Raw genomic sequence first — 13089 nt, 5'->3', positions numbered from 1 at the left:
ATTCATCACTTGGTGACCAGACTCCTAGAAGCTTAGGTAGACTGACTCTTGGTTAACAAACATAGTTTTTTCAAGCTAAAATAGCTTTTTATATCATTGATATTAGATTTAATTGAGAACTGCCATTAACATGAATTTTGCCAATTATGTAGATAATGATATTTTTTACCTGTGCTATTTACCTATGAAGGCAGCTAGGCAGCACAGGAGATGGAGTGTAGAGCCTGAAGTCAGGAAAAGCTGAGTTCAAATCCAGACTTAAATATTTATTTATTTTGCTTCAGGCACTCATTAACTGTGAGCAAGTCACTTGTTTGTCTCACTTTCCTCCCCTGTAAAATGATCTGGAGAGGGAAATGGCAATCCATTCCAGTGTCTTTGCCAGAAAATACCAAAGGGGTCATAAAGATTCAGACACAACTGAAGTAACTGGATAAATATACTTATAAATTTTGTTTTCATCGAGACTATCACTGTGGGACACTCTTGATGGGAAACATTCTATTCTGCAGTGACGATTCAATAACAACTTAGAATCTAGGAGAGTTGTCTGGGGGTATTACGAGATTAAATGACTTGAATCATGATGTCATGGCAAAATATGTTTCAGAGGCATACTTTGAACCCAGATTTTTTCTGTGTCTATATCACATTATCTCCCATTCATTACACACACACACACACACACACACACACACACACACACACAAACACAAACACACCAAGATAGAAACAGAGAGACAGAGAGAGATAGAAATAGAATGATAGAGACAGAAAAAGACAGAAAGATGCATATACAGTGTTCTTTAGGGAACTGTGAGGTCATATTAGCTATAAAGAAAATACAAATAGATTGTTGGAATGTATGTGAGTAGTGGGCTCTCAGATTTCCCCTTTAAAGTTGAAGGATAAATCCTAAATATCTCTATGGTTTCTTACTAGTCAATCATAGACCTATCAATTTATTTTAATTCCTTCTAATATAGCTTTTCATATAGTTGAATTTCTGTTAGTCATCTCGTACAATTTATAACTACTACATTGGAAAGCCAAACCAATTTTCAAAGCCTTAAACACTGCATCGTATCCATGTCTTCAGAAAACATAACTCACCAGAATGTTCCTTGTTTTGTGGCTTTTAGGTATTAAGGGCCAATGCAGATAATCTGCTCCTATTTCCTTAGTGGGCCCACATAGATTCCTCACCCAATTCCATTCTCTTGGATGACCATCCTGTTAAATATTGTATAGAAACAATTACTGGGTTAGGAGGGAGATTAGACTAGATGACATCTGAGTCCCCATTCCAGCTCTGAAGTTTGGGTATTCTTGAATATCCAATGAATGAACTGGGCATTCTTAGTGGCATTTCCAGGATTCAATTTTTACTTATTTTCTTCCTATTTCCCTTGTTATTTAGATCTCAGTTTAATTTCAGAAGCACAAAAAAAAAAAAGGAAAGAAAAAATAAGCTTAAACATTTTGTGCCACTGTTCCGGCTGGCTGCTCAGAAACCAGCCTAAACTGAGTGGTTATTTTCTGTTTTGGATGCCATCTTCATTGCAAATATGTTTTCCATTCCCTATGCATGGCTGAGCAACTGTATATGAGCAGCTATGATGCTCCTTAGAAGGAAAAAGCCTGTAATTAACCAAGGTTTGGGAAGGAAGATTCTGTTCTCCTCCCCTCCATTTTTCATTTAACATATTTTATCAGAATGAAATGCTTTAACGAGCAGAGAATTGCAGCTGATCCCAGCTGAACTTCGTAGGGCTGTTTTCAGCTCCATACTCCCATTAAGATGCATTCACATTTCCTATGATTTAGACTTCATTCAGGAACAACCTTGCCCCAAATACTGACAAGTAACTAATCAGCTTCCATAAAATGGAATTTCCTTTTTTTTTTTTTTTTTTTTTTTACAATGAAAAGCAGGAATGGAAAAACCTAGACCTCTTCCTTGTTGCTCTCTCCTGTTCCTCATACAGTAGAATGAAAAAGGGAGACCCAAAAGTAATATATAGGTACAACCAAGTATCCCTGAGTTTTGATGCAACTCTGAGCTTCATTTCAAAAACATAAATCTTCTTCAATGGAAGCCATAATGGGTATGCCAATTCCCATTTACTAAAGATGTATCCAAGAGTCCTTGGCTTCAAGACTAATCTGATCAAAGAAGACAAGAAAAGTTCAGGTTGCCTGTACTATTTATTGGATTAAAAAGCTTTAGAAGCCCATCCACTAGAAATTCAGTGGCACAAATTTTCTCCACAACTCAGTTCAGTGCTGTCCACTTTCATGTGCTGTGCCTACTCTAGTGTAGGAACAGATGGGAGCCACCACCCAACGGTCAGGAATTTTGAAATGAGATCAGAACTATTCACCTAGATCTACAAGGCAGCCAAGCTCCCTGGGTCAGTGTGAAGATTATGAGGATGGAAATAAGCACAGGGTTCTTATCTTTGAAAACCTTCATTCGTGTCCCTCCTCCTCTTCTCACAGCCCATTACAGAACAAATGTAACTGATAAACCCCGGGCTCATGCTGACACTCAGGCAGCCCTCACTATAGGGGAAATCATATGGGTCAGAGGACCCAAGGCTGAAGATGACAAATGGGCTCTGAACCAGGAAAAAAAAAAACCCTCATAAAACATAAAAAAACAAGAAGAACCAGCCACCACAGGGAGGTTTCATGCTTATGATAATAGTTTCTCAGCATTGTGCAGTGCTGTAACTGCCCGCTCTGATTCCTCCATCCACCTGCTATTACTGACTTCTGGGAAAATACTTCTCTCCTGAAACCCCATTTCTCATCTATGTTTCTTGTTTGGAAGTTTCGACAAAACAGACAGTATAAAGAAATGAATCTCAGCAATGAACGGCAGCTTCTAAGATTTTTACAGATACTTTTTAATAGTTCATAAGATTTGGGTTAATTTTTTCTGTAGCTGATAAGATAAATAATAAAATCATATAATGCTTCCCAGAAATTTAAGCATTTAATGATTTTGAAATATGGAAAGATTTAGCAGTTGTTAAATTTCAACAGAAAGTTAAATGTTTCCTATTTGGGAATCTTAGGCTGCAATGCCAAGCTGATAATCATCAATGCTTTAATGTGAAGTAAAGCTAAAATTTCCTTTGTCCTGTTTTTTTCCACTCTCCCACTTATGGAGGAGAATGGGTCAAAAAATAACAACCTATATTTTTCTCCCTAGTCATCAAGCAGCCAGCAGTAGTTGGAGAATAAAATCACATTAAAGCATATGAACTTGTAGCTTTATAAAGTATAGGATGGGGTTTTGTCCAGGGGTTTTCCTTTGCAATTTTCATCTATTAAAATGATTCTCTCAGTGCTTGGCAGGATGGTAAAAGGTGTTGGGGGAAAGGGAACCACAATCCTTCAACATCATCATCATCATCATCATCATCTAATAGGTAGCATTCAAACAATGCTTTAAGAGTTGAAAAAAGGTTTGAAAAATCTTATCTCTTTTATATTCTCACAACAATCAGTACTGCCTTGCAGCTTGATAAGAAAGTCAACATTTGAAGATAAAATTCCTACATCCTAGACAGAATTGTGTAAGGCTATTTTCTCTCAGAATATCCCAATTTTACTGATGAAGAAAATGAAGCAGAAAATAAGTGATTTGTCCTGTCATACAACTAATGATTGTCTGAAGTCACATTTGAACTCAGATCTTCCTGTTTGTAGTTGCAGCATTCTACCTATCATTCTTTCTATGTGTCTCAGATGACTAAAGTTGGTCAACCCACCTGATTAAAATGTGGCTAATGGCTTTGATCTTTGTAAGCAGAGCCATAACTAGAGCTGGTAACTGGGAATTTTCCTAAGGTGCCAAAATTTAGAGAACCAAATTCACCGTGAAGGAGAGAGACATCTCCTACATAAGGTCTTTATTGATACTTTCCTCTATTACTTTTGTTTTTTCTTTTTATATTTATTATATTCACTTACATGTATACATGTTGTTTCTCCAATTAGAATATAAGTTCCTGGAAGACTGGGATGTTATATTTTTGTCTTTGTTTCCATAGTACCTAGCACATAGCCTGGGCACATAGTAGACATTTAATAAATGTTTGTTGTGAACAACACTTAACTAACTTTAAGCTGTACAGAAACAAAGAATTAGCTTCTAGTCAAAAAAAGACAATTAGTCAAAGTAGAAGCTATCAGATGGTTGGCTTCCTCTTACCATCTACACTTACACATACACACACACACATACACACACACACACACACACACATACATTGTTTAGTTATGATCTGCTTCTGTGAAGTCTATTATAATTCTAAAAGGAAAAAAAATTCCCTTTCTAGAATAGTATCCTTAACTATGGTCAACTATTAAACTTGCTTGGGACAAGATGATTGTGGATAAATCATAGAATTGTAGATTTATAATAAATCTATCATGCCATTTAGTCCTACTCCCACATTTTTCATGAAAACAAACAAACAAAGAGACCCTGGAAGATTAAGAGACTTTGAATAAAATCATGGAGAGCAGCAGGATAATTCAATGGATAGAGCACTAGATTTGAAATCAGGTAACCAAAGATCAAACCTATCATCAGATACTTGTTGAGTGACTTTTGACTAGATTGAGTGACTCATCACTTAACTGCTGTTTGCCTCAATTTTCTCAACTGTAAAATGGGTATAAGAGCATTTATCTTCTAAGGTTGTTGTGAGGATCAAATGAGATCATTTGTGACTCCTTAGTGTAATCATAGATAGATAGATAGATTTACTAAGCACTTCTATGTGAGGAAATGTACTAAGTACTAGGAATAATAATAATATTATAATATAACAATATAAATTGATATTGATTGTTATTAAATATTAATTAATATTAATTATATTAAATAATATAAATATAATAATATTAATAATAAGTACAAGCAAATAAGACATTATTCAAGAAGCTTACATTGGGGAAGATAATCAATAATGGTGAAGGGGATAGTGTAGAATTATCCAGCAATATGATATGGAGATGAAATTGAAGAAGTTACAAAAAACTTAAATATCAAAACTATCTGCCCAGGGACTGCCTAAACATACTAAAGTTATGTTCGGGAGATAAAGGATATGACCAGAGAGCATAGATGGTAGGGTCAAGAGCTAGCCAGAAGATAATTCAGAATCCTACAATATTAGTAAGCAGTATAACTTTAACATCCAAAGGGTAGTTTTGTATTGCATTTAACTACTAAAACTTTTGATGTTGCTTAGCACTATATCAGTGGCAATCATCTTTTCTAACTTATTTTCAAGATTTATTCTATTGAATAATCCTATTTGAATATAAAGCTGGTTATATAGATAATATTTTCTGGAAGAAGAAGAAATATATTCCAAAGTTATTTCCCTTTCTTTATGTCCATCTCTGGATTTTAAACACAAAATTTCATCTTTCCAAGTTGAAAGGAATGAAAAACAAAAAAAAGTGTCTAATCATCACAGAGAAAGAAATGACATATTAATAACAATCCATGGCACCAAAGTTTCAAGAAGAGTGAGGTGAGTTTTGTCACAATGGATGGAAATTACTTAATGGGATATTCACCATCATTTTGTCAAATTATTGTTGAGATTAGAGTGCAATTTTCTTCAAAAGGAGGAAGAAAATGCTAGTCAATGTACTTGGTTATTGAAAAATAAATATGCAAAATGAATTCTTTTCCCCAAGAAAAGAAAAACCATGGTGAGTGGCATGAACACCAGCTTAGCAAAAATATATTTTATTTAAATAACTATCAGTAACAATATTCAATGCTTGTTTCATTTCTTTGTGTGATGTAATCTCATAATTATAAAGGTATTATCAATTCTAATGAATAACAGCTTATCTATCATGGAAGATTGCTATAAGGGGCAAGATTATGGGATGATCCACAAATCATGGGTCCTAATCCTAACTCTACCAGCAACTTCTTCCATATGCTATTAAAACAGTTTGGAGATGCTTGAAGGAATGACCACGGCTCAGTTGTCAGACCCCACCCCCTGCTTCATAGGACACAACCTTGCTGAAAAGATGAGAAAATATGTATTTAAAGAAAGGAAGCACAGATACTGAACCCAAGTTCAAGCCAATCAGTACTGCCTTGCAACTTGATAAGAAAGTCAACATTTGAAGATAACATTTCTCTATCTTAGATAGAATTATAAGGCTGTTTTTTCTCAGAATATAGTTATTTTTTAAAATCCACTCACCCTTACGAGCTGCTGTGGAAAAGGACCACGGGAATTTTCTGGAACATTGATTGGTGGAATGACCCAGTCCCTCTTTTGTCTTCTTAGTCCATTGGAATTCTGATGTTGAGGCCATGGTAATAACATATCATTTGGTGGCTGCATAATTTCCAGTGATGTGATCTTCTTCCCTTTTTGCTATTTTTTGGTACAGTGGGGAAGGGAATAAAAGGAGAGAAAAAAAATCATGAAATAATGCTACAGAGAAAGTGTTCCCTACCCAGATTTCTGTAGGCTTCAATTACTTAAGACTATTTGCTTTGTTCCATTAAAAAAAAAAAAAAAACAAAAAACTCTATGTAGCAAACTCAAGTACTATATAAAATTGAATCTGTTTTCTTCATTAAGAAGGCATGACACATAATTATCTTCTTGCTATCAATACAATTGGACAAAATCATGTAGAAAGTGACTTTCTGAAATGTATAGGGGCCATTATACCAACAGTAGGCTTTTGAAAAGAGATGAGATGCCCAAATGTGGAAAAGCTTATAAGAACCTACTAGACATATGGCTACATTTCCCTCATACCTCCTGTTCCACATGTCCAGAGTTTGAAAATGGTTTTGTTTTATAAATGCAGAGCTAGATGATAAAGATCAAAGTGTAGATGCTAGAAACATGGAGCTAAAAGTACTATGTTTAGAGTTTGAACAACTTAATCCCAAATCTAGCTGTGCTATTTTCTTGAACCTCAGTTTCTCTCCTTATAAAACAAAGGATTGGGACTAGATGAGATCTAAATTCCATTCTGGTTCTAAATCTATGTTCCTATGCTCCTACCATAGTTCAGAGTCAGAGTTCCATTAAAAAAAAAAAAAAAGATAGATCTGAAGTCTTGGATCTATTTGGATACAATAGTCCCAGTAATTCAGTCAAAAAAGTTTTTTTGTTAAATAATTCTCCCTAGATAATCTACATCCTTTCTAGCAAATATCCAAGTTTTTGGATGTATTTTTGTTTCCATTTTGAATCTCTCACTGAAAATTTTTATGTTAAAATTTATAGTAATTACTAATTAAAGAACTGAAGGAACTGAAATGTTGCTCATTGGTCATTATTCACCCCTAGTTTATAAAGGATGAGCTGGTATCCTTCATGTGTGTATATCCTTTATGATGCCCTTAATTTCTATGGAAATATTACATCATACAAATATCTCTTTAAAATAGCATTAATAGACATTGCCTAATGATTAATCACCAAGATAAATTTCTAGCATCTTCTGTGAATTTACCATGCCTAATTATGGAAGCAGTGTAATCTCTTCTTTACAAGATGCTTTCTTCTATACCACAAATTATAGCTGCACTGCTTTATATACCTTTTTCTACCCGAAGGGAGTGTCAAATACTCTAAAAGATGTCTACAGTCATATTAGAATCAAGAAAATCACCTTCTTGATGCCATCTGACATTCTTGTTAGATGTTTTGGTGAAAAATCCTTAAAAGTAAATCACATACAAAGTCCTCTCCCACTAGGAATATGGAAGAAATTCTAGCAGCATACTCAGTAAACATATAGCTTGGCATTTGGCAAAAACCACCTGAAAAGGACATTTTAAATAGCCTATATCTTGATGTGGGAAAATGAGAACATTAATGAATAGTTAGTAGAATTGTGAACTAATCCAACCATTCTGGAGAGCAATTTGGAACTATGCTTAAAGGGATATAAAACTACATAGCAATGCCATTGCTGGGTCTGTATGCTAAAGAGATCATAAAAGAGGAGAAAGGATCCATATGTGCAAAAATGTTTGTAGCAGCTCTTTTTGTGGTGGCAAGGAATTAGAAACTGAAAGGATATCAATCAGTTGGGGAATGGCTGAATAAATTATGTTATATGAATGTCATGGAACACTATTGTTCTATAAGAAATGATGAGTAGGCTGATTTCAGAAAAGCCTGGAAAGACATATATGAACTGATTCTGATGAAGTAAGTACATCCAGAAAAACATTATACTCAGTAACAGCAATATTGTGTGATGATCAACTATGACAGATTTAGCTCTTCTCAAAATTACAATGATTCAGTACAATTCCAATAGAGTTGTAATGCAAAATGCCATTCACATCCAGAGGAAAAAACTATAGATATTGAATACAAATTGAAGCATATTATTTTCATTTTTTTGGTTATTTTCTTTCTAGTGGTTTTCCCCTTTTGTTCTGATTTTTCTTTCATAATATGACTAATATGAAAATATGTTTAACATAATTGTACACATATAACCTATACAAATTGTTTGCTGTCTTGGAGAGAGTGGAGGGAAGGGAAAGAGAGAGAAAAATCTGGAATTCAAAATCTTAGAAAGATGAATGTTGAAAACTATTTTTACATGTAATTGAAAAAAAATACTATTAAGTACAGGGGAAAAAATATCCCATCTCTTGACAGAGAAGTGTGGAACCTCAGAGGCAGAATGTTGCATACATTGTCAGATAAGGAGGCTGTTTTCATTATTTTTGCTTTGTTTTCTTTGTTATTTAAAAGGACTCAATTCAGAGGTAGATGTAAAGAGGAAGGCATTTTAGACAATAATGTAAGAACAAAAGAAACCAGGGATCTTCGATGTGGTGCCAAGTATTATCATGAGGTTATAAGAGCAATAAAAATATTATTAACTGGGATTCTTCATTGGTAATAAAAGAGAAGTAGGGAAGGAAGAGGAATGTTAAATAATACCTTTTCCCATTTACCTGATATTTTATGATTATCAAGCAATTTACACATTATATTTTTGATCCTCTCAGTATTTCTTAGGGTAAGAGACAATATGGGAGAAACAGAAAGGACACTAGGCTTGCAATCAGGAAGACTCAGCTTCATTTCCTACCTGAAGCATTAGCTATATGGGAATGTCACTTCACCTCATTGTGCCTCATTTTCCTCATTTGTAAAATGAAACGGTTGAATTTAATGGTCTCTGGAGTGTCTTTCAACTCTAAATTTATAAAACTATGATACTAAAATCTTATAATCATACAATAGACTAAGTAGATAGTATTATCAGTTAGCAGAAGAAAACTGGGACAAAAAGATAATAGTAATAAAAAAATGAATAACAGAGATAAGATTTAAAAATGGGATTCTAAAATCCCAGGGTTCTTGCAGGGCTTCTTAAATTTTTTCCACTCATGACCACTTTTCACCTCAGAAATTTTTGCATGACCCTAGATGTATAGTTATATTAAATAGATACCCAAATCAAACATTTATTTATATATTAAATCATAATTTTGCAAACCCCATATTCAGTTGTAAGACCCCCTATAGGGTCATAACCCACAGTTAAAGAAGCTGGGTCATAGACTTTTCTATTTCTAAATTGACCCATATCAAAGGCAGATTCATGACATTGATAGGAAAAGTGTCACTGCAATACACGTGCTGGGATAAGACAGAAGAAAATGAGCATTTTAAAATAATGGTTAGTAGTATTATTTATTATCTGGATATGTAAGACACAATAAGTACAAGAATCTCTGAGTGAATTTCTGGGAGATTTCGCCAAATTCAGAAGAATTTTTGACTCAGGAGCTTCTCCAACTCTCCTCAATCCCCTCAAAGATCTAAATGTCTCTCTCTCCCGGATATACTGGTTTAAGAGAATAACTGTGGGTTAATTTTCATTGCACAAATGGGTCACTGAGAGGATGATTCTTAGATTAGAGCCAAACAATTCTTGCTTTGTGGAATTTATACAGCAGAATGAGTCTGAACTAAAAATGACCCTGGAATTAGTACAAATCCCAAAGCTTCAGAATTAGCTGGATAGTCCCAGCAGCAATCAAAGGACCAGCTTTTCTTCAGTTTTATAGATTATCTGTTAGCAAGTGATTTGGCAGGGATGACATAATTGATCTCTCCTGACAGTGCGAATCTGTAGTAGCACCTACAAGCTGGAGAGCTCCTCCTCAGAATCTTAGAAAGGCCTTAATACAAGTGCATAAAAAAGAGAGAGCTGCTTTATCTTCATTTGCTAAAGATGAATTTTCATGGCATTAATTTCTCTTGTGTTGTTTAAATAAATTGCACATATTTGCTACTATTTTAAAGCTGTGAGACAAATGTAATAACAAAATCTGGTGAAAATAAATGCCAGACCTGCTCAGTCTTCTGCCTAAAATATGCACCAACTTCTCTGGAAGAGCAGAGAAAAGAATGTCAACAATTAACAAATATCCCTTTAAAACTATCATATTCCTTTGAACATGGAACAATCTTGGGCCTGTTCAGGAAAAGCAATATAAACACTGAAGCTAATTACACTAATTATAAATAATGCTTACAGTTTTCTCTTTAAAATATTTTTCAACACACGACACCTGCTGATTTCCCCTCACTGGATTCCTATGCTCAGAATTTTATGGAAAATAACAAGCAAATGACAGCTAATAATTTGTGTGTAACCTTTACATTTAACAAAAAACAATCCTTCAATGTACTGACTCTATAATTCTCAATAAGTTTTTCAAAATTAAGAAAACAATAACTGGGGTAGATAACTCAGAAAAAATATCATCGGATCTTTTCAGAAAGTTTGTTCAGTGCAAACAGGAAAAGAGATATCTATCACTCCTTGCTGAGTTGTTCTTCAGACTTACAAAGAGAGTTGGTATAGTTCTAGAATTCAGTTTTATAGAATTAGCATGTTAAAGCTTCCAAATTCAATGATAAAATCTGGAAACAGGGCTCATCATACCAATTTGGTCTCCCAATATCATTTGATTTCTCTCTCTGCTGGTCTCTAAAATGTCATTTTAAAGATGCATAAAAAGGAATGTAGTTAGTAGACAAAAAAAGATGATTGATGGATGGAAGCAAAGGTCAGGGCAAAACAGGATATTTCTACCAAGAATATACTATGGTCTATTATCAGGTAATTTTCCTAAAGTAGCTCAGACAACATCATGATATGGAGGAAACTTACTGCTTCTCAAAATGTCATATAGCTGACCTAAAACTGAACTCCAATATAGTAGATTCCTAAAGTGTAATCAGTCAATAATAAACTACATACTGAGAAAGAAGAGAAATTAGAGGACTCTCTCAACCCATTCCTTGAAGAGGGGTGGTCCACGTGTTGCATATTGCATATGTCTTTAGTCTTTTCATTATATCCATCAGCTGTGCTGATTCCCATTACACCCTTCTTAACCCCTTTTAATATACTATTTGTTTTGTGCGATGGCTTTCTGGGAGGGTGAAAAGAAAGGTTCCTAGTGAAAATTATGATTATATAAAAAAATCAATAAAATATTATTAAAAAAAAAACAACAAAACACATAGGAAGTATAACCTGTTACAAAAGTCTGTTGACATGAATAAGGGTGATAGTATAATAATGGATACAGGTACAATGTTGCTGATCATGACAGAAAAGAGAGAGAAAAGGAGAGGAGAGGAGAGGAGAGAGGGAGAGGCAGAGAGAATATTTTTTCCAAAAGGTGGAGTTATTCCTAAAGTGGAGAAGGAAATATCAGCTTAACAATACTTTTCCTTTACCTACATTAGACTGACTTTGCTTAAAATCTATAGCCAACAAGCATTCTTTTGGTCTTAATTTGTGGAAAAAAAAAAAAAAAAAAGATAAAAGTGACTATGTTGAATAGGTCCAATTGAGAGTTTTGAATGCCAATCTGAAGGGTTTGTCCCTTGGCTATCATTATTTGTAGGGCATAGCTCACTAACCTTCATTTTGTAGCACATTTTTAATTCCTAAATTTGCCACAATTCAAATAAAGGAGGAAAGTATCTACCATAAATAATAGAAATGGATACATGAACAGGTGTGAAGCAATGTTGGTATATAGGTAAGTGGACTTTGTGGAACTAGTTAGAATATTGGAGGGAAAATATTCTCTGATACTGAAAAGAAAGAAGAGAGATATGGATCTGGATTCATAGAATCTCACCATGATGGTGGTTCTGAAGGGCAGTTACAAATAAGCTATATCCAGATTTGAAGTATCAGATTGTCAGCACTCACATACCTCTGAACTAGGTTCCAATTATGTAGGGAGGAGGGAATTATATGGTTTGACTGTAAGAAGAATAGAAGAGAATGGTAGAAAGTAAAATCCAGCAATAGGTACAGATCACATGGAAGAAGAAGATTTATAATATGAGGTGTAACCAAAGTCTGGCCTACTATGATCTACCATTGAGATATCTAAGATGGCTGCATATAGCCCAATTGAATACAATTACAATGGGGAACTTGTTTGTATATTTTGATGGGGACTTTGTGCAATATTTTAATAAGAATAAAAAAAAGTTTTATGGATATTGAAATTAAAGACATTTCAACCCAATTTTCAATCCTAGTTTTGTTTCTGGTACCAACATACTACATGCCCTTAGACATTTTACCCTTCTCAGACTTTGTAAAGTGAGAGGCAAAGCTTTAAATTATTTCTCATCATTGACAATAAGAATGATGATGATAGTAACAATAGCTGCTATTTAGTTTATTAAAGCTTGCAAAGTTCTTTGTGAATGCCATTTCACTTGATTCTATTAATATAGTTTATGATAAGGAAACTAAATGTGAAAGAGATAAATGACTTGCTCAGTGTCACACTGCTAATATGTATCTAAGGCACAATTTGAACTCAGGTCTTTCTGACTCCAAGTCCAACAATCTAACCACATCTAAGTGCCTCCTATCACATTCTTTGATTTTTATGAACCTAAGATAGGTAAGATTTTTAATCAATTATAAAGTGTTTGATAAGTATCTACTATGTTTCAAGTGCTATGCTGGGATCCAGGGGTATGAATA

At 34.2% G+C, this 13089-nt stretch overlaps 1 protein-coding gene across 3 annotated transcripts in view; it reads right to left on the bottom strand.

The window, feature by feature from the left end:
• CDH4 (cadherin 4) overlaps positions 1-13089 on the bottom strand; it is a 1236924-nt gene that overhangs the window by 386984 nt on the left and 836851 nt on the right. For 2 of the 3 annotated variants that reach the window (XM_074288748.1, XM_074288749.1), the window contains exons 4-5: positions 6258-6434; positions 1114-1233 (exon numbers count right to left, since the gene is read on the bottom strand). In XM_074288748.1, the coding sequence (XP_074144849.1) occupies positions 1114-1233; positions 6258-6434 (297 nt within the window). The remainder of the gene's footprint in view (positions 1-1113; positions 1234-6257; positions 6435-13089) is intronic. The other variant, XM_074288750.1, reaches the window with a different exon arrangement.

The sequence above is a fragment of the Sminthopsis crassicaudata genome, chromosome 2 (assembly GCF_048593235.1).
Source record: "Sminthopsis crassicaudata isolate SCR6 chromosome 2, ASM4859323v1, whole genome shotgun sequence".
Taxonomy (NCBI): domain Eukaryota; kingdom Metazoa; phylum Chordata; class Mammalia; order Dasyuromorphia; family Dasyuridae; genus Sminthopsis; species Sminthopsis crassicaudata.
Note: the sequence above shows the minus strand (reverse complement) of the source record. Positions and strands in the feature narration are given on the sequence as shown.